The sequence below is a fragment of the Scylla paramamosain genome, chromosome 19 (genome assembly GCF_035594125.1).
Source record: "Scylla paramamosain isolate STU-SP2022 chromosome 19, ASM3559412v1, whole genome shotgun sequence".
Classification (NCBI taxonomy): Eukaryota; Metazoa; Arthropoda; class Malacostraca; order Decapoda; family Portunidae; genus Scylla; species Scylla paramamosain.
Window position 1 is genome coordinate 14,091,959 of NC_087169.1, and position 21,683 is coordinate 14,113,641.

The 21,683-nt window shown below is 42.7% G+C and overlaps 1 protein-coding gene across 2 annotated transcripts; it reads left to right on the forward strand.

Annotated features, from left to right (window-relative positions):
- Nucleotides 1-18,439, forward strand: LOC135109683 (fatty acid synthase-like). 2 transcript variants are annotated; one of them, XM_064021226.1, is made up of 37 exons: nucleotides 1-159; nucleotides 405-536; nucleotides 3,061-3,217; nucleotides 3,328-3,480; nucleotides 3,587-3,760; nucleotides 3,952-4,159; nucleotides 5,350-5,581; nucleotides 5,712-5,846; nucleotides 5,970-6,524; nucleotides 6,640-6,876; nucleotides 7,017-7,209; nucleotides 7,332-7,561; nucleotides 7,821-7,947; nucleotides 8,136-8,310; nucleotides 8,666-8,764; nucleotides 8,893-9,049; nucleotides 9,232-9,390; nucleotides 9,584-9,815; nucleotides 10,035-10,219; nucleotides 10,376-10,690; nucleotides 10,854-11,132; nucleotides 11,369-11,568; nucleotides 11,686-12,028; nucleotides 12,283-12,456; nucleotides 12,630-12,809; nucleotides 12,917-13,115; nucleotides 13,240-13,420; nucleotides 13,539-13,791; nucleotides 13,906-14,049; nucleotides 14,193-14,361; nucleotides 14,479-14,621; nucleotides 14,771-14,936; nucleotides 15,110-15,313; nucleotides 15,417-15,694; nucleotides 15,912-16,319; nucleotides 16,457-16,606; nucleotides 16,777-18,439. In XM_064021226.1, exons 2-37 carry the CDS (start codon nucleotides 465-467, stop codon nucleotides 16,912-16,914), a joined length of 7,404 nt encoding a protein of 2,467 aa, XP_063877296.1. In that variant the 5' UTR covers nucleotides 1-159; nucleotides 405-464; the 3' UTR covers nucleotides 16,915-18,439. The 2 variants fall into 2 exon arrangements, with proteins under 2 accessions (XP_063877296.1, XP_063877297.1); XM_064021227.1 differs by having other exon boundaries at nucleotides 15,420-15,694.
- The last annotated feature ends 3,244 nt before the right edge of the window (nucleotides 18,440-21,683 follow it).

Below are 21,683 nucleotides of genomic sequence, written 5' to 3' on the forward strand. Positions count from 1 at the left end.
CCACCTCGCCTCAGCCGGTCTGGAAATTGACGTTAAGGGAAATTATAAAGCGGGAGGCGGAGCAGCTGGTGTTGCATTGTGCGGGACGAGGTGGTGAGGACTTGACGTAAGCGCTGTCAACCTCCTGGTGGCGTGTATACTTCATATAAAGTGATTTAAGTAAGTAATCCAGCTGTGAAATCGGTCTAGTTCAAGTGTGGGTGAGTTTATAATAAGTGACAGTATATTGTATATGCGTGGTCTGTCAAGGGAAGACATTCATTGCGAAATTGTATGTTTACATAATTATTTAGTGAAAAAGCAAAAATAAGTAAATAAATCCATCAAAACTTCAATTCATGCGTGTGACGGTGGGCGGTGGGCGGCGAGCGAGCTCTAATGAGAGGTGTGGCCCTCTTTTACAGGTGAGCGGTATTCTCCCTGTTTCCTTCCGTATAGCAAAGAAGTAACCCCAACTGAGCAAAATGCCTGCATACGCTGACACCGTGCCCGACACCAAACCGGGGGTCATCACCTCTCTCACTTCGCTGCACAAGGTAAGACCACGCCCCACTCACCGGGGAGGTGTGGAAAACCACAGATAAGAAAGAAATGTTGAGTCACTTGTGATTGCAGACAGACAGTCAGGTCAGTAAGATATTTGACAACCATGCAGGGAGCGAGTCATTGTCAGACGCATTTTCTTAGTCATGCAGTGAACGAGTCAGTAAGTCAGCTAGAAATAGTCAGTCAGTGAACGAGTCGGTCAGATAGTCGAAGGTTCTACTCGAGTCATGCAGTGAGCGTGTCAGTCAATCACTCGCAGATTGAGTCATGCAGTGAGCGAGTCAGTCAGTCACTCAAGTTCTGAGTCAGCCAGTGAACGACTTGGTCAATCAGTCACAGATGGAGTCGGGCAGTGAGGGAGTCAGTCAGTCAGTCAGTCAGTCGCATGTCTTGAGTCAAGCAGTGAGTTAGCCAGCGAGTGAGTAGTCAGTCACACTGATTCAGAGTCAGGCACAGGTAGCGGCACTTACTGATTGAGTCAGGCACAGGTAGCGGCACTTACTGATTGAGTCAGGCACAGGTAGCGGCACTTACTGATTGAGTCAGGCACTGGTAGCGGCACTTACTGATTGAATCAGGCACAGGTAGCGTCACTTACTGATTGAGTCAGGCACAGGTAGCGGCACTTACTGACTGAATCAGGCACTGGTAGCGTCACTTACTGACTGAATCAGGCACAGGTAGCGGCACTTACTGATTGAATCAGGCACAGGTAGCGGCACTTACTGATTGAATCAAGCACTGGTAGCGGCACTTACTGATTGAGTCAGGCACTGGTAGCGTCACTTACTGATTGAGTCAGGCACAGGTAGCGTCACTTACTGATTGAGTCAGGCACTGGTAGCGTCACTTAGTGATTGAGTCAGGCACAGGTAGCGGGTCAGTCACCTGCAGATTGATTCAGACAAGATTTGAGTAGATCATTCACTCGTTGGATCCTCGGGTCCCGTGGTTAGTCATTCGCTCGGTGGATCAAGTAGTCAAACATTTAAGGGAGTCTTAAATTGGTGATTGACTGATCCGTAAATTACAACGATCAGCAGTCATTGAATTTGCTACTAATGCTACCACCAACCACAATGTTAACTGAAATACATAACTTTTCTCCTGTCAATTACATAACTTTAAGTGATTATATCAAGTATAAAGTTATTTCGATTTGCGGTATTCACAAATGTCCTTCTAGGATATTGGTTGAGCTTCGTTCTTACTACACACACACACACACACACACACACACACACACACACAGAGACAGAGAGAGAGAGAGAGAGAGAGAGAGAGAGAGAGAGAGAGAGAGAGAGAGAGAGAGAGAGAGAGAGAGAGAGAGAGAGAGAGAGAGAGAGAGAGAGAGAGAGAGAGAAACAGCTGCAAGTGTAACATGATCTGGAACAAAAACACAAGTGGGTCAGTCATCCCTGAAAGACGAGGCAGCCGTTTTCTATACTCGGGTGTATGCAAACATATACCGCCTAGCAGGATCAGGTATAGCATAGCCGTAGAATCCATTGGCTGAGGGATACTGGAATACAGGAATGCACTGATTGAAGGTTTGATAAAGAAAAAAAAAAAAAAGGCATGCAAGACTGTGACGTCATTTATTATTTAAACCTGATACGAAGTGTGTTGAAGGAAAGTCGGGTCGAATATCTGAAGTTGCTGAGTTGGAGTTTCGTAAGACTTTAAACATTTGTATTGATGATGCAGTCATCAATTTTCTATGCTTTAAGTGGAAAGTGCACTTTTTTTCATTTAATAATTTTTTCCTTGTACCAGTGAAGGGTAAGAGTAGATTGAGGTCTCGTGCGTGTGTCCGTGCGTGCGTGTGCACGCTCGCGCGTGTCAAGGTGTTCCAGGAGTTTTCTAGTGGTGTCATTTTCATAAAGAGAGAACCTCCACAGTAATTCGAAATTTACAGGTCCTTTGAATGGTTACAAAGGATAACAAGCAACAGCTGACCCAGAAGTCCTTTCTAAGCTGTTTGATTACACTACACTACAGAATGGCTGGGAAAAGAGGACGTGCTCATTATACAAACACGCACACGCTGCCTTTCCTTGTACATTCTCGTGTGTGTGTGTGCGTGTGTGTGTAGGTTTTACATTCAAAAGTGAGAATGGCGACCTTGGAGAAGAAAGGGCAGGAGCGAGACACTGGTATGATGCGTAGTGGTGAATGGAGGTCATACGGTGGTGTGACCAAGTTTCTCATGGACCAGGTGCCAGACAAGTGAAAATTGTTATTCTACTCGTCACTTTGTCGCTTGATGACTAAATCTTCATGGCGTTATCGCGCCTATATGCTAAGAAGCCCACCTTGTAATGCGTATATGCGAAGACTGTATTCGTAGACCGTATTCTATTTTCTATACTCTTTACACTTCCATTGCTGATGTATGTATTTTGACACTCCCATTGCTGATATATGTATTTTGACACACCCAATGCTGGTGTATTCATTTTGACACGCCCATTGCTGTCATGTATCCGAAAGTTTCTCCCTCCTGTCACTCAGCCCGTCCAGGTCTCGGAATCAGCTCGAGGCCTCGAGGCGGTGGTGGTGAGCGGCATGTCCGGCCGCTTTCCGGAGAGCGCCAGCGTGGACGAGTTTGCTCACAATCTTTACAGTGGGATTGATATGGTGACAGAAGACGATCGCCGCTGGACACCCGGTAAATAGGTGGTGCATTGTGATGACTGACTTAAACTTGTTGCTGTTGCTTATGCCTCAAGTCGCAGTTATGTAAGTTTTTTGTTCATCGTGACTCTGACCCTCCCTCAGGCGTGCATGGCCTGCCCAAACGCTCCGGCAAACTCCCAGATCTGGCGCACTTCGACAGCTCATTCTTCAGTGTGTCTCCCCGCCAGGCCCACGCCATGGATCCTCAGCTCCGTATTCTCCTTGAGCTGACTTACGAAGCCATTGTTGATGCTGGTAAGTGTTAAGGACTTGAATTCCTTTCTTATCCTTTTCCTTCTAGCTTTAATGAAATGTTCTACTACTTTTACAATCTCAATATAACATAGTCCTTTTTCTTTAGGTTACAACCCCAGTGAGCTAAGGGGTCGCCGGATCGGAGTTTATGTTGGTGTGAGCAGCAGTGAGAGCGAAGAAGCATGGACAGCTGACCCTGCTAACGTGTCAGGTTATGCCCTCACAGGTTGTTGCCGTGCCATGTTTGCAAACAGGATTTCATTCACCTTCGATTTTAAGGGTAAGAAAAGCGTAAGTTTCATTACCGTATATTTCAAAGAATCAGAATGATGGGAGTTTGGGAGTGATTTCGATTTCCGGGGAGATGTTATAGATGTTAATTCATATTATAACTGATTTAGATTAGATATTTTATTTTAGGCTAGGTGAATATTTTCTGTGATTTTCATAGTGTACATTTTTTTTGTTCAGGTCCTAGTTTTGCCATCGACACTGCCTGCTCCTCCTCCATGGTAGCGCTGCAGGAGGCGTGGGCAGCAGTGAGTGGGGATGAAGTGGAAGCTGCTATAGTGGCTGGGACCAACCTTACCCTGAAGCCTCAGAACTCCATGCAATTCAACGCCCTGAACATGCTGGCGGCCGATGGCAAATGCAAGTCCTTTGATGCCTCTGGGAATGGGTGAGTGAGCTGCGCACTTAGTTATGAGGTATTATTATACTCCATGTATCTGCTAACAATTATATCCTGTTATTTATTTATTAGCTGTACTTTCTAATTATGCTCCTCATGATGTTTAATGGGTAAATTTTTACTTTCTTGCCCGTCTTAAGCTGTGATGTTCACGATGTTCTTGATATTGCTCTTGCTGCTAGCATTCAAACCTAACTAAACCTAACTAAACCCAACCTAACCTGACTAAACTTAAATAAGTAAATATGAAACAGAGCCACAGCAGTATTAGGCAGCTTCCTATTTAATTTTGGTGGCTAGTGGGGTTATAATAGATTTCTGATATATATATATATATATATATATATATATATATATATATATATATATATATATATATATATATATATATATATATATATATATATATATATATATATATATATATGGGGTTGAAAATAGAATAAAAGGCTGTATCTTATGAGAGGGTAAGAAGTAAAATAATACCATTTAATGTTTGTATGTATGATGTATAAGATCAGGGCTGCCTCTGATGCAACTGGGGCCCTAAGCAAAATTTTATTTGGAGGCCCCCCTCTCCCCCTACCTTTCCCCATCCCAAATGCATCATGGGTACAAAATGACCATATAACAACATGCCATTCAAGATGATAGTCTGTATTAGTACTACTGTTATGTACTGTAAGTATAGGTACTGTAGTTTGGCTGTGAGTTAAATAAAATAAATTCAACCTTAAATAAATAGATATTAAATAAATAACTTCAAACTGAAATAAATAAGCAAATCAGTCACAAATGAAAGTAACTTCCATCACCTCAATCCTCAAAAAAAAAAAAAAAAAAAAAAAGCCGGTCTATCACGTCTGAAAGCAAAACTATGCACAAATGCATCCCCTCACACAAAATGTGGCCCCCCATGGAAGATGAGGCCCTATGCACTACGGTGCATGTTCTACATTTAGGGAGTGGCGGCCCTGTATGAGATGAGCTACATTTAAAGACTGTTTTTAAAAGAGGAAAGTAGTTCCTGGAATAGTGACTGCATACAAGCTACTGATAGGTGGGGGGGGGTGTGATAAGGTGTATGGCAGTGATGGAAATGAGATGTCTTGATGGGATATTTATCATGGGCATCACTTAGAATAATGTAGTTGATGTAATGTCATCATGTTTACCAGGTATGTGAGGAGTGAGGCAGCAGTAGCCATCCTGTTGCAGCGAGCATCTGATTCTCGTCGTGTGTATGCCCATGTGGTGCATGCCCGTGCCAACACTGATGGTAACAAGGGTGAGGGTGTCACCTTCCCCTCAGGAGCTGTGCAGCGACAGCTTCTGGAGGAGGTGTATCACCATGCTGGAGTCTCCCCACAGGATGTCTCTTATGTAGAAGCTCATGGCACTGGCACAAAGGTGAGTTTTCCCTCATAGTTATCTCATGCCATGATGGATGGCATTGTATCTGTAAAATATTTTTGTATCTGGATTTGAGTTACTATGTATAAAGTGATCAAAGATTCTAATGTATGTCATTGCTTGACAGGCTGGAGACCCACAGGAAGTAGGGGCTCTGGCAGAGGTGTTCTGCCCCAGACGCTCCACCCCACTGCTTGTTGGTTCAGTAAAATCTAACATGGGCCACTCTGAGCCTGCCTCTGGTCTCTGCTCTATTGTGAAGGTTAGTGGTTGCAAATACAAACTACTGGCCTAGAGTCTGTTAGCTATATGTTGGCTACTGTTAGCTATATGTTGGCTACCTGTGTGATACTGCACTGTGCTAACATTTATTTCCACATTCCAGGTGTTGTTGGCAATGCAACGCAAGGAGCTACCAGGAAACCTTCATTTCTCTACTCCAAATCCTGAAATCCCAGCACTAGTTGATGGCAGAATTAAGGTAGTGAGCAAGAACACACCATGGCCAGGAGGTTATGCAGCAGTCAACAGCTTTGGTTTTGGTGGTGCCAATGTCCATGTGCTTCTGCGTTCTCCATCTGCTTCCTCCCTTGCTCAAGCACCACCTCACCCCAGGGCCATCCTCATCCCCTCCACACATAGGGTCAACCACACAACTGCCACTAATGGGATGCTCACATTAGAGGACTTGGCTGTAGTTAATGGTAATGGCAACACAGAGAAGAATGGCTTCTCAGACTCTTCCACTTCTGAAACCAGCCTACGTCTTGTGGTAGGGGCTGGACGCACTGATGAAGCAGTAACAACTCTTCTTGAGGGTGCTAAAGAGAAGGCAAGTCCAGCACTCTTCAGCCTCTTGGACAAGCTCTCGGATCTGTCAATTGCTACTCACCCTGCTCGTGGCTTTACTGTTGTCAACTCTGACAAGGATGTTGTGCAGGTAATGTTCATATGAAATGTATAATGAATGCAATATTCTTTTATTTCATAGACGACTTGGCACATTGAAGGGGAAGATTTGTTTGTGTGACATTCATGATTGACTTTTTGTCCAGGTCTCTCAAGTGTCCCCAAATGCTCGCCCCCTGTGGCTGGTTTTCTCGGGCATGGGGTCTCAGTGGGTGGGATGTGGCAAGGCACTTCTCTGTTACCCAACCTTTGCCAACACCCTCAAGCGGTGCCATGCTGCCCTGGTGCCTTATGGGGAGGACCTCATGAATATTATCACCTCTGAGGATCCCTCAGCCATGTCCTCCACCTGCTCCAGCTTTGCTACCATTGCTGCCATGCAGGTGAGGTCATTCAGTATTGTCTTGCAATGATAATTTAATTTTCAGGATTGCGGACACCAGATTGAAATTTAAAATACAAATGAGGAATTGTAAAAGATTTGGAATAAAATTAAGATTTCGGTTTATATTTTCATTTTCAGGTAGCCTTGGTGGACATGCTGAGGATGCTTGGTGTAGGGGAGGTGGCTGGCATGGTGGGTCACAGTGTTGGGGAGTTGGGCTGTGCCTATGCTGATGGCTCCTTGACAGCAGAGCAAACTGTATTGTCTGCCTACTGGAGAGGTAGAGCTGTTATGGAGGCAACTCTGCCTGCTGGTGCCATGGCTGCTGTGGGTGAGTAAAGACTTGCTTGTCTTTATATTTTCAGTAGCAATTTGTTTAATTAAGTTGAGCTTTTTATTAGAAATTTTGGTGTATTACTTCAATCTGAATATTTCCTTCGTATTTATGCTTAGGTTTGAGTGCCAGTGAGGCTGAGAAGTGGTGCCAAGATGGGGTGGTGGTGGCTTGTCACAATGCCAAGGATTCCGTCACACTGTCTGGCCCCAAAGATGCAATGAAGTCTGTAATGGACAAGCTGATTGCTGCTGAAGTGTTTTGTAGAGCTGTCCGTTCTGAGGGTGTGGCTTTCCACCACCCATCCCTGCGAGCTGCTGCACCTCGTCTTCTGGAAGAGCTGACAAAGGTAAGGTGTCAGATGACATATGATTTTTTAACTGTGGAATGATCAAATTAAACTAAGTATTCATAGTTTTATGGTAATATCTATTTGTATAGTGCAGATAATGTTGCATCTTTTAAAATCCTGCTGCCTGTATTTTGAATTGTCAAGTACATGGTACTATTTACAACTCTACACATGGTAGAATAAAATTAAACTGCAAATCACTACACATGGTAGAATACAATTAAACTGCAAATCATCAACTGAGGTTGTCATGCAGGTCATCCCAGTGGTGCATAAGCGGTCATCCAAATGGATCAGCTCCTCAGTGCCAGAGGATCAGTGGGGATCTGCTCATGCCAGTGCTGCTTCACCCCAGTATCTTGTCAACAATCTCCTCTCACCTGGTTAGCACCATTAGTACTGAGTACTGACCTTGCAGTAATGCTGATGATATTTTAGTTGTATGTATTTTTACATCAATTGTAAGTTTCGTGAATTTCCCTTTCATTTCTATTTTTTGTAAATTCAATGGGAAGAGAAAGTCTTTTGTCATGCAAGTTTAGATGTCTTAGGAGTTGTCATACACCCTCAGTGCTATTTGCGGGAGCCTTGGAGAAGATTCCTGCTGATGCTGTCGTGGTGGAAGTGTCCCCTCATGGGCTTCTGCAAGCCATTCTGCGACGTTCGCTGCCCCAGGCCACCCCCATCCCCCTCATCAGGAAGGACGCTAACTGTGTTCAGAGACACTTTCTGGAGGCTGTTGGGAAGTGAGTCATTAGTTAATTTTAGTCTGGGAATGAGGAATCTTGTCTGCAAAGTTGATTGCTTCTAATTTCTTATGAGGCATATAACGAGAATATAGTGGTTTTGGCTAATTTTCCTTCTAAATCTGTTGAAAATTTTGAGCAATTAAATACAAGTAGTAAAGCATATTACAATACAATGTAACAGTAGTTTTGATGAATATTTTCTTTTGAATCTGACAGTTGTAAGTACTTAAATACAGGTAGTAAATTAATAACGATGTGGTTTGTGAAAATAAATACTAAAGTGCTGTTAGTGCAGTTCATATTTGTCAAATGCACATGTCACAGAAGTGAACATTGGAAATGCTGCTTGCAGGATGTACATGGCTGGTCTCAGTGTGGATGTGGGTGCCCTTTCTCCTCCTGAGCCATTGCCTGTTCCTTCCTCCACTCCATCCATTGCCAGCCTCATCAGGTAATTTGTACCCTCATGATGTATATATTTGTACACTCTACCTTTTTTAATTGTACGTGCTGTTCTGTGCATTTACATAGGACTGATTCTTTAGAATTGCTTGTGAAAATCTTTAATGTTTTGTGCAGGTGGGAGCACAGCCAGGAATGGGATGTAGCTCGCTTCAGCACCTCTGCATCAGGCTCAGATTATGAGGTGAAGGTAGACCTTGATGCTGAGGACCAACGCTACATGGAAGGCCACACCATCGATGGAAGAATAATCTTGCCAGCTACAGGCTACATGGTAATTATAATCTGAATGCTCCTTGTATATTTCATATTTTCCTATGTGACTTTGGAATACTATTTATGTACTAGTTAATAAAATTAATTCATAATCATTATTGTGCTCTTAGTTGAGTAATAGGGCATTTTGATGTGTGGAAGCAGCTTCTTCAATATTACTCAGAGCTCCTGTTCCTGCAGGTGTTGGCATGGCAGGCTCTGTGCCGCCTGAAGGGGACACAGTGGGAGGACACGCCAGTTGTCTTCTCGGATGTCAATCTGCACCAAGCCACAGTCCTCTCCTCCTCCTCCCCCACCACACTGACTGTCAGGATCCTGCTGGCTAAAGGGGAGTTTGAGGTGAGTGTTGTAATGCTCTCTTGGTGCTAAGCAGAGAATTGATGGTGGTAAGTAGAGAACTGGTGCATGATGTGTTCATGGCCCTCGTATAGTCATTCCACTGAAAAGTTAGTGCCTTTGGTAATCAATAATTTACCTTGAAAGCTTGCCAATAATTGTTTTAATTTATAATACATTACTAATTATTTTACAGATTGTAGTGAGTGATGCTGTTGCTGCTTCAGGACGTATTCATGTTGGAGGTGATCATGCATCTGAGAATGCTTCCCTGTTGAGTTTCCTTGAGAAGTTAGAGGTTAAGGGCAGCCAATCTACCAGCACCTCTACCAGCAACCTTGATAAGAAAGATGTGTACAGGGAGCTGCGCCTCCGTGGGTATGAGTACAAGGGTCTCTTCCAAGGCATTACCTCGGCAAACCTTGAAGGTGAGTGATGCACAGGGACTTTCATTCATTGAAAATTAGTGTACTTTCAGCTTTGGTTTTACATTTTGTAGCTGATGGCTCTAAGAAATCGATATGTAAGCTTTGCATATAGATATAATGGATCCATGAAGTTTTATTTTGTAGGGAACTAAGGCTTTGAGCTGCTTTATTTTCCTTTTTTATTTTTGTTTTTTATGGAAGATTTATTTCTCTGCACAGGCACTGAAGGTCAACTTGTTTGGCATAACAACTGGGTGCCCTTGTTGGACACAATGCTCCAGTTTTCTCTGCTCGGGGCCAAACAGCGGGCGCTTATGTTACCCACTAGGATCCGCAAGGTCACTGTGGATCCCAGCACCTTCATGACTCACCTGCAGGAAGTTGGTGATGTAAAGACCACTACTGTAAGTGAAACTTCACTACATAAGATGAATTTCGAAAAATGAATTTCTAAATATTTAACAAGTTTCATGTTCATGTAGAGGAGAAATTTTGCAATATCTTATAATTAGGTAAGGACTTTTGTTTGATACTTTGCTGAATTAAGCTAAAATTTTTAGGTGCATCACAATGCCAAGATAGGAGTAACAGCCTGCCAGGGGGTTGTCATCCAGGGCCTTAAGGCCACTCTGGCACCACGGCGGCCAACTCAGGACCGGCCCTTGCTGGAAAGGTACAGTTTTGTACCACTCCACCTACAAGTCACCAGTCAGGTTTCCAGTGACTTGACAGAGGAGACTGGCTTGGGGTTGCTTCTGGATGTGTGTCTTGAGAACAGCCAGGCACGAGGACTGAAAGTGGTGGAAGGTCTGTGTGGGAGCAACTGCCTTGCCCCACCACTCCTGAAACTCCTTTCTAAGAAGCCCCAGATGAAGGTTGGTGTTGATGTCAGGTCATGTATAATTTTAGTATCTCTACCTACAGTTCCAACAATCTGACATCATTGTTGAAAACCTGTTTTATATCAGTGACATTAGTTGATATTATTATGAAGTATTGTAGATGTACCAACTTGAACAATCCATCTAATATCAACAGGTGGATTATGTTGTGTGTGCAGCAAACACATTATCTGCTGAGAAGCAGCAGCACCTTGTGGACTGTCCAGTACAGATGAAGGATGATCTCTCCTCCAGCTTGGCATCTTTACCTTTCCTTCTCATCCTTCACCAAGGGCAGGATGTCAAAGAGGCTGAGAAGATGGAGGAAGGTAGATTTATCTTGACTGACTCAAAGGAAGCTGGAAATGAGCTTGTGGATGCAGGATACCTCCAGGTGGCAAGCATTGAGGCAATGGGCCTGCACCTCTTCAGGAAGGTGAGATCCAGTAATACGTATGACCTAAGATTGGAAGTTTTCATAGGGCTTTTTTGTGTGGATATGATTAAGCAGCTATCTAGGTTTATATTTTTGTTAAATTCCAAGTGAAATTGAATGTATAATGTTTTCCTTTACTAAAGTCCATTGGCTTTGAGAACTTAAAATATCTCTTCAGTCTCTTCACAGCAAGGCTAGTGTACAACACGTGCCACTACATACCATTCTGCTTTCAGAGCCACAGTAGTGTGCTGCCACATGCCACTCTAGAAATCAGTCGGGAAGATGCAGAATTCTCATGGCTGACTCCCCTGAAGCAAATGATGATGGCCAAGGAAAATGAAAGAGTCTGGCTCTTGTCATCTGGTGAGCCTACTTCTGGAATTCTGGGTCTCGTTAACTGCCTCAGAAAGGAAGAGGGTGGAGGAAAGATCAGGTAAGTAATCACACTTGTATATTGTGAAATGGAAGATATGCTTTGTTTCTTCAAAAAATGGTTGTAGTTCTTAGTAGTAACTAAAGCAAGTTTTTGAGTTTTGTTTTTGCTTTTCAGATGTGTGTTTGCCCGTTCAGGTGAAGCAGTGTTGACTCCAGACCTCTTGCTTCAAGATTTGGCAGTGAATGTGCAAGAGGATGAAGTGTGGGGTACCTACAGACACTTGGCCTTGTCCCAGCTGGCCAGTAAGCCATCACACCATGCCCTCCTCAATGTGGCAACCCGTGGTGACCTGGCTTCCCTAACCTGGTTCCAAATGGCAGAACCAGAGGCCAGTGATCCAGCTGGCCGTGACTCTGTTCTCTGTGAGGTTTATTATGCTCCACTCAATTTCCGGGATGTCATGTTGGCCACTGGGAAGCTGCCACCTGATGCCCTCCCTGGAGATCTGGCCACCAAGGTAAGAGAATGCAGCATAGCATTCATCAATCTCTCTCTAATACCTCATGTTCTTCAAACACATTCCTCAAGGGGGTGGCTGTGGCAGAACAGTCTATTTAAGATCTGAAAATATATATGGAGGTTGAGTTTGGGAATGTACACAAGTTAAGTTTATCTCCAATCATGGATTATACATATTAGTTTTGTGTAGATGTAAGTGTCTTACATAAAACACCTGAACTCTATAGTTTTAAGAAATTGATACATTTTCAGGAGTGTATTCTTGGTCTTGAGTTTGCTGGAGTAAGCAATGAACAGCGTGTAATGGGCCTGGTGGCTGCTGGAGGCCTTGCTACTTGTGTCTGGGCAGATCCTCTCTTGACCTGGCCCGTGCCTTCCTCCTGGTCCCTGAAGGAGGCAGCCACTGTGCCTGTGGTGTATGCAACGGTAAGACCATCCTCCATGGTATTGTGTTCATAGTGGGCTGAATTCTGTCTGAAACCTTGTGTGACATTTGAAAGATATTGATGAAAGGATAAAGATCAACAGTGAAGGTCATAGTGAAATTACCTGCTGCACTAGCATTAAGATGAAAATATAATCTGCCATTCCATTTTTAGGCCTATTATGCTTTGGTGGTGCGTGGAGGCCTACGTCGTGGAGAAAGTGTCCTGATCCATGCAGGGTCTGGAGGAGTGGGCCAGGCTGCCATTAGCATTGCCTTGGCTCTCTCCTGTTCTGTGTATACTACTGTCAGCAGTCCCCAGAAGAGAGCTGTCCTTCAAGAACGTTTCCCACAGGTGGGTTGAGGGAGAAGCAGGGTGCTTTGTTTAATGACTTTGATCAGGTGATTGCTTACAAGATGTGAAGCTGCATTATGACTTGCCTTTTGTGATTTTGTGTGCAGCTGAAAGAGGAGAACTTTGCCAATTCTCGAGATGGATCCTTCGAGTACCACATCCTGGAGCAGACAGGAGGCCAAGGGGTGGACCTGGTGCTGAACTCCCTGGCTGGGGAACTCCTCCAGGCCTCTGTCAGGTGCTTGAGGGAGCATGGACGTTTCCTAGAGATTGGAAAGGCTGACCTTTCCAATAACACTGCCCTAGGTAGGTGTGGCATCAGTGTTGTGCTCTTTGACAAAGATTGATGAGGAATTTGTTAAAGGGATGTGAAAATTCACGTAATTCCTCTTAAAAGTTAACATCAATAAATTGTATTTGTTCTGTTCAGGTATGGCAATTTTCCTCAAGAACGTCACCTTCCATGGCATCCTGCTTGACTCCTTGTTTGACGCTTCCCCTGAGGAGCGTCAACGCCTCAACAACCTGGTGAAGGAAGGCCTCAAGACCGGAGTGGTGAAGCCTCTCCCATCTACGCTCTTCACAAGGGAATGTGCTGAAGATGCTTTCAGGTAAGACTTTTTATGTCATTTGCTGTAAATTGAATAAAAGTTAGTGTATTATTTGTATTTGTGTGAAAAGTGTGTGTAGATATGTATTTGATTAAGTAATTATGCATTATACTCTCAGATTCATGGCAGCAGGGAAGCACATAGGAAAGGTAGTGTTAGAGGTGCATCCAGAACAGCCTCTTTCTCCCACCACAATGGAAGTGTCCCCATTGGTGCTGGCTGTGCCACGTCTGGCTGCCCATCCCAACATGGTGTACCTTATCACTGGGGGTCTTGGTGGCCTAGGGCTGGAGCTGGCAGGTTGGCTTATCAACAGAGGAGCCAAGAAAGTGGTCCTCACCTCAAGGAGGGGCATCAGCACAGGTTACCAGGTGGGCTTTAAAGGCTTGTCAATATTTGTGCATTACAATGTTGGTGTTTGACTGACTTTGAACAGGTTTTCTAATGTCTCACTGCTTATTAACATGCTCCTTGTTGCATGGCAGAGGTTGTGTATGAAACGGTGGAATGGATCTGGGGCAAGTGTACGAGTGTTGACCCAGGATGCTTCAACTCTGGCTGGGGCAAAGGCTCTTCTGAAGGAGGCAGCTCAAGATGGACCTGTTGGTGGAATCTTCCACCTGGCTGTGGTGAGTGACATCAAAATACTAAGAGAGAAATACTACTTGGTTAAATTGTGAAAAAGCTGATCATAGTAAGAGATTTTATTGAATACCATACCCATACAAAAGAGGTCGTGTGCTCTAATCTCATATAATTGAATTCACTTCAGGTTTTGCAAGATGCCCTGTTGGAGAACCAGACAGAGGAGACTTTCAAGCTGGTGAATAAGGCAAAGGGAGATGGAGCCGTTGCTTTGGATGCTGCTTCTCGTGCTTGTTGTCCTGACCTGCACTTGTGGGTCACCTTCTCCAGTGTTGCCTGTGGAAGAGGAAATATGGGTCAGTTATATGGAATGTGTGTTGCTTCTGGTAGTAAAAAGATATCTAACAAGGTATTGGATATCTTGAAACAAATATCCAGTTTTCAGAAAAGTTAAAAGCTATTTGTATTTCCAGGCCAAACTAACTATGGATGGGCAAACTCAGTATGTGAGCGTGTAGTGGAGGAACGAGTGAAGGTGGGACTGCCTGGAGTGGCCATCCAATGGGGTGGCATTGGAGACGTTGGGGTCCTTGCTGAAACCCTTGGGGAAATTGAGGTGGGCTATACTCTTAAGTAATTTTCTGTACATGATCCTGTGGCATATATATTACATTATTCTGATAGTCTGATAGTGGCATAGAAAAAGCAGAGTCTATTACGTGTTTAATGTTTTAAGATTTTCATTTATGAATTTACAATCCCCAGGTAGGAGGGACAAAGCCTCAGTCTGTACGGTCAGTGCTGGAGTGCCTGGACTCTCTGCTGCTTGCTGGAAGCCCTGTGGTATCCTCTTTCTGCCTTGCATCATCATCCAACAAGAGTGATGGCTCTGGGGGTACTTCCCTCCTTAAGGCTGTAGCCAACATTCTGGGTAGGTGATATTAGTAACTTGGGAGATGGTGATATCACTTACTTTTATCTTGGCCTCTGGTACCTAATATTATATATCTATATCTGATTGATATTTGGTGTAAGAAATTGATTGTGTAGGTTGCACTGCTATATGGAAGTGTGTTGAGTGGCTTGCACTTCACTTAACAACAGGCATCAAGGATGTGTCCAAGGCACCCATGGGAATGAGTCTTGGAGACCTGGGCCTGGACTCCCTCATGAGTGTGGAGGTGAAACAGACTCTGGAACGAGAGGCTGATCTAGTGCTCTCTGCCACCCAGGTGAGGGACCTCACCCTTAAGGCGATACAAGAGCTGGATCAGGGTGGTGCAAGCCCCTCCCAGGAGGCAACTGAGGGTGAGTGGGAGCTTGAATATTTGTACTCTTGGATGTTTTCCTTGAGATGTGTAATAACGTCTTTTTTACATAGATGTTTGTTAACTAGGATAAAATCTTTCAGCAGTGAAGCCTTCCTCTGCCCCAGCTGACTCGGTGCTCCCTGACTCCAACATGCCACAGCCCTGGCTCACCCTCCCCCTGGTGCCTGAGAAGAGCATCACTGTTCTGCGTGAAGCTGGTGCATCTTGTGTTCCTCTCTTCTTGGCATCCCCCATCCAAGGCACAGCTGACCCTCTGCTTCAGGTGGCTCAAGACCTAGACAGGCCTGTGTATGGTCTTCAGTACCCACCAAACCTTCCCAACAAGTCTGTCGAAGAAGTGGCCCAGATACTGGTTCAGGTGAGCCTTCTGTGAAGTATTTTAGATGACTTGTGAAGCATTATCAATCCTCCATATGGTGAAATGCTTTTGTTGTTGATTGCCATCCCAGTGCACGTGATACAAAATTGAAACAAGTGTGACATTTCTTAGGAATTGAAACGAGTGTGACAGATTTCTTGGGTAGATCTCATTAATTTAGTGATTTCTGTTTGGATCATAAAAACCACCTCTGCAGGAGTTGCTGAAGCTGCATCCATCAGGAGAGTATGTCATTGGCGGCTACTCCTTTGGTACTGCTGTGGCCCTGGAGATGACCAAGTTGCTGGAGAGTAAGGGCTGTTGTCCATCCTCCATTGTGCTACTTGATGGCTCCCAGTCCTATGTGTCTGGCATCATTGAGGGTTACAAATCCCGCCTGAGTGCAGGAGGACCAGCAAAGGAATCCTCAAGCACCAGCCATGCCCAGGAGCAGGTAGAGGTGCTGATGGTGTTTGCTATGCAGTTTATTTCCACTGATGCAACTACACTGAAGAAGTCCTTGCTTGCCCTGAGCTCGTGGGAGGAGAGGGTGAATCACGTAGCCAAGTTGGTGACGCAGAGGAGGGCTGCTGTTGGGATCACGTCCCAGAATGATGTTCAGCAGGTATGGAAGTTATGAATTGCTCTTCCCATTTCACATCAATAAATTACGTAAGTTTGTGTCACCATTATAAAGTGATGAATAGCATTAGAATAACATTAGATGAGAAATAAGCTTTGACAATTGCTATTTTGCAACAGGCCGTGAAAGCAGGGGAGTTATTGTATGAGCGACTAAGAGCAGGCAGTGAGCACCGGTGGGAAGGCCATGTGATGGCTCCGACTCTGCTGGTGAGGGCCAGAGACAACCCTCAGGCTGCTGCTTTGGGTCATGACTATGGTCTCTCAAAGGTGAGCATCTTAAGGAAACCAGTCACTTCATGAGCAAGAACTTCCTAAGCATGGCTGTGCGAGTGCTAACCTATAGAGGAGGGAATGACCTCACCACAAGGATTATTTGTAGAATTTTTAAACGTGATCAAGATTGAATAGCTTAAAAAAAATAATTTATTTCTTTACAGGTGATGAAGGGCAGTCTGCAGATTGAGGTGGTGGGTGGGAGCCATGAGAGCTTTGTGCTGGGTGACAGTGGACGTGAGGTGGCCAGCATTGTGCAGACATTCCTTAAGCAGACATCTGGGCTTTCCAATGGACATTAAAGGAGTAATTGTAAGGAAAGTACTATTTATGAAGTCCATGTTGGTAATGGTGGAGAAAATGTATTCCGGTCCAAACTGTGATAGTGTGAGGGGACACTCGGCTTGGGGGGGCAGACATGCCTTTTGTCTTTAGTATTAGTACTTTTACAGGGAAAGAGACTATTTATGTATTTGTTAAGTATTTTGAGTGGCTTTAATGTTTTGTATTTCTTTTCTTGAGTAGATAAGGATGATCATTTCATACATACAACAGCTACAGTGATTTTTGAGCTGCACAGCATAGGGTGGTAAGACCTATTGAGTGGTTATGCACACTACTGTATCACTGGTGCTGTAATCATCTGTAAGGAGGAAAGTACAGTTAAACAGGAGATGTATATATATTTCGGCAAGTGGCAGGTCAGATGCCAGTGTTCTTCCTGGTTCCCAAGTATGTAATACTCATTTACTTTGTCATTCTGCAAGGAGTTAGGTAAATGTCTACATAGGGATGCAAGATGCCTGTGTAATGATAGTGGAGGGAAATGCACATATGTGGGAGTAATTATGGTACAAACCTGCAGATTATACTGAAATTCTTATCCATCTACCTTTACACCTTTTAACAAAAAAAAGTGCTGTAGGTGTTTGAAACCTTAGACCCAAAGGAAGTATGGAATCTATATAATGTATTAGTGTTAGTTTGTTTCAGTGCTGTGTCCACCACATGTGGATGAGGCACAGCTTCATGTTGATCATGCACTTATTTAAAACCAACCATGCACATAAATTATTCTTAAAACTCATGTATCTTAAGGCATTATATACCTCTTAGTTATGACTGTGTGTGTGTGTGTGTGTGTGTGTGTGTGTGTTTATGTAAGCTTCAATCCATGACTTGCTCACAAAATGATGTAATACACTGCTGGCCGTGCAGTATAACAGTGGCCACCATGTGAAGATTAGTGGGATGGTGTGTTTGCATGCTTCTGAGTTAGACTACACTGTTCATTTAGATGTGGTGGTGTTACCAGGATAACATCACACCTGACGTGGATCAGGACTTGCAATGCCAGCAATGCAGGCTATTTTTCTCCATAAGGCTTGTTGCTAAAGAGGCTAAGTATTCTATTTTTCACTGCACTATTTGCTACATTTTGTATATGCACAGTAGGACCATTAGCAAATATATATATATATATATATATATATATATATATATATATATATATATATATATATATATATATATATATATATATATATATATATATATATATATATATAATTACTATCATAGACATAGACCATCAGTGTAATGTTCATAATAGTTAATTCCTTGCTTACTAGAGAACCACGCATTCCTTTTAACCACTAGTCGCAGACTCATGTGGTCTAATTATTGACATCGACTGTAGCTTTAGTTGGTATATTCAGACTAATGATAAGTAGACTCGCAGGGTCGTGTACTTTTGACTGGCAGACTTTGAAAGGGTAAGCCTATACATATATATTTTTGCTCGTGAAAATATATTGTTAAAATATTGTTCTTTGTATCATTCCCTATAGTCTTTTATTTATTTATTTATTTATTTTTTGTATGGTGGTTATGTGAAGCTGGGAAATTAGTAAAGAAACGAAAATAAAGGTAATATTAGTGACAATGAAAAACGAGTCCATCTGAGTTGCCAGTCATTAAAAAGTCAATAGGATCTTGAAAAATTTGTGGTCTTGACATTTCATGTAATTAGTAAATATGTTAAGAAGCAGAGTGCCGTGTGCCTTCCCTAAGAAGTGTGGAATAGTAATTGTGAATGGTAATGATGATAAATGTTCAAAAGGATCATAACATTGGAACTAAGGACGACGCCTGAATGGAGCTTCGTGGTCCTAACTCATGACGCAGGCGCTCACGGGCAACCTTCACAAGGATGGCGTGGGTTGTGCGGCGCGTGTGTGTGATCCTCGTGTTCCTTACCAATGCAGGGCTTTCACAGCATCGCGAGTGAGGTGAGCTTGTAGGAAGATGTATGAAGTGTGGGTGATAACTAATAACGGAGGATAAGAATCTGAAATGATAAACTAATGGAGGGAATTAAAATGAGATGCTTTGGATGAACACCGAGGAGTGTATTGTGTATTGGATGGTTTATTAAGAATTTAATTATTTTAGTAATTATTTTCTTTTAGGAATTTCGTGACCAGAGGGACTTATTGCTTATCTAGATCGAGATTATGAATTTAAAGTTTCACTGCCATGAATTAACACCACCTTATATATATATATATATATATATATATATATATATATATATATATATATATATATATATATATATATATATATATATATAAACTTATTTATTATATATGCTAGAATTTCCAGAGACAATGAATACTGCGCAAGCTGAGGATGTGTTGAAGGCACTGAGGGATAAGGTAGGATTTTCATGAGCTGTAGCTGTTTATGTGGTCCGATTAAGTCAATAGCTTTCCATTAATGGCCGAAAAAGCGTTCACGATACTCATTACTTTCTCGTCACATCAGGTCCTTTGGGGAATGGTTATTTATAGCTGGAGATGTTGATTATGTAGGAGGTTGAAATAGTAATAAGATTCTAGAGGCTTAGTATATCAAATAAAATTGTTTTAGCCTGTGAAATGTTATTGTACGAAGTTTGTTGAGGTAACGATGAATGGGAACTTCTGTGTGGTTCGAAGCTTCATTCCTCGCTGTTCGTTCATTGGAGGAGAAGAGGACAATTTAGTGATTATCATTAATAGGCAACTACATTCCGACACTATTAACACATTTCATTTAGATGTATATAAAAAAAAAATAAATAAATAAATAACGCAGGTAAGATATCGTTAATATCATCATCCTTGGACCAGACTAAACTGTAGCCGTCCGTGAAGGGCAGGACACAGTAATGCGTAATGCGGGGATGGAAGGGGTTGAGAATGGGAAAGGGTTCGATAGTTCAGTGCTTCACGACCTATAAATCAAACGAAAATAATCACTAACACTCCCATTTACCTTGCCTTGTGTGTGCCGTCACCCGGATTCGCTGCTGAGGTAAGATCTGCACGTGGGATGTTGCAACACTACGCAGGTGTGTCGAGCCGTGCTGCCGCGTGTCATGTTGAAGGTTAATGATTACTGGGGATCGATGGCTCTCAAACACTGATGCTCATCACCAGTTTATTGTTCAGACGACAGACGTGTTGTTTATTTATTTATTTTATGTTTTACTTCATATGTTGTCATTATCATAATTTACTGGGAAAAAATTAATATGGTTGAAATGCAGAAATTATAGCGCTAAGTATTTTTTACACATTAATGCAAAATTAGAAGCGCTTGAAAAGGGAAAAAAAGAATATATACTTATAATAGATAGATAAAATAAAATCTCTTAGGCCATAGAGGCTTCATTCAGGGACGGAGGTAGACCGTGATCAGCCTCCACATCTCAGCACAGTGACGTCTTGAGCTTTCACGCTGAGGCAAGGAAATTGTAAATAAGGTTCACTCACTATTACATCATAAAAATACCGCTAATATTAATTTGCTTGGCAGTGTTCCACACGGTTCCCGACTGCAGTGAGTTTCCAGCAGCGAGTGAAAACAGAAATTAGTGTGCAGTTGAAGAATTACTGAAGTTAGTAAAGCATAAGCTATAATGGTAAATAAACCGAGAAACCTACTTATTGACCCCTATACGTGTGAGAAAGCCCTTAGTGCTCTACTGCAAAAATCTAACTTACCATTAACATAAGGTGGTAGACATTGATTAATGGATTCTATTGGTCACCTTCGTTCAACATTAATTTACTACACGATCGAAAAATTTCCGGTATAACGTGTTTTTTCTCCGCCGTATTATAGTATATAGTTTAAATTTAGCTCGGTAATATTAAATTCTGAGTGATAAATTGAGTGCGACGCAAGAAAAAGGTCAGATGGTACGTGTCTTGGTCAGTAGTCTAGAAACACGCCGCTCTCACCTCCGCGTTTGCTCTTTTCTCTAACTTTAATCCTTTTACTTTGATATGAGACAATTATCACCACCATATGCAATGTATGAAATATTTATAAGTATCTGCAAGAAAGTTATGATTGAAAAAGAATAAATTTTGCAATTTCTGCCCAGTATGAAGATTATGTGGCTGTAGAACAAGTAAAGATGTTCCAGAGTGATTGGTAATTAGGGAACGGTGTACCAAGTGGCAGTCAAAGGGTCAAGTGTCTGCTGACAATGTAATAGAACTTTACAACTTATATATCCTCAGCAGATGAAATGACTTGAGATTGAGGGACAACGCTAAATACAGTGGGGGAGTTGCCTGTATTCATAATGTTTTGCTTTCTCATGAGAATACATTTCGAAGGCCATTGAGGTGATTTGTTGGGTTATTATAGTTTTTATCCCGCTGATGACGCAGAATCCTTATTAAACTATCCTTAGAATCATGGAAACATTTTAAAACGCAAATATCTTCCACTTTAGTATGTTAAAAATAATGGAAATAGAACGCCGCAGCGCTTAAGAATATGGACTAGAGTGTGGCAGGTAACTTCACTCCAGACCCTGACACAACTGCGATCATGGACTCGCAGCACGGAAACTCATCTGCAGGCTATTTACAGCATCAGTTCTCCTTTAGCACAGGTTCGGGAGGTGACGTGATTCATCCTTTTCACGTCCTTTCACTGTAATTCGTCACTGCCTTACGTCACACACGTACCTGACTATAGACCTAGCTATTATTATCGCTCCAATCAG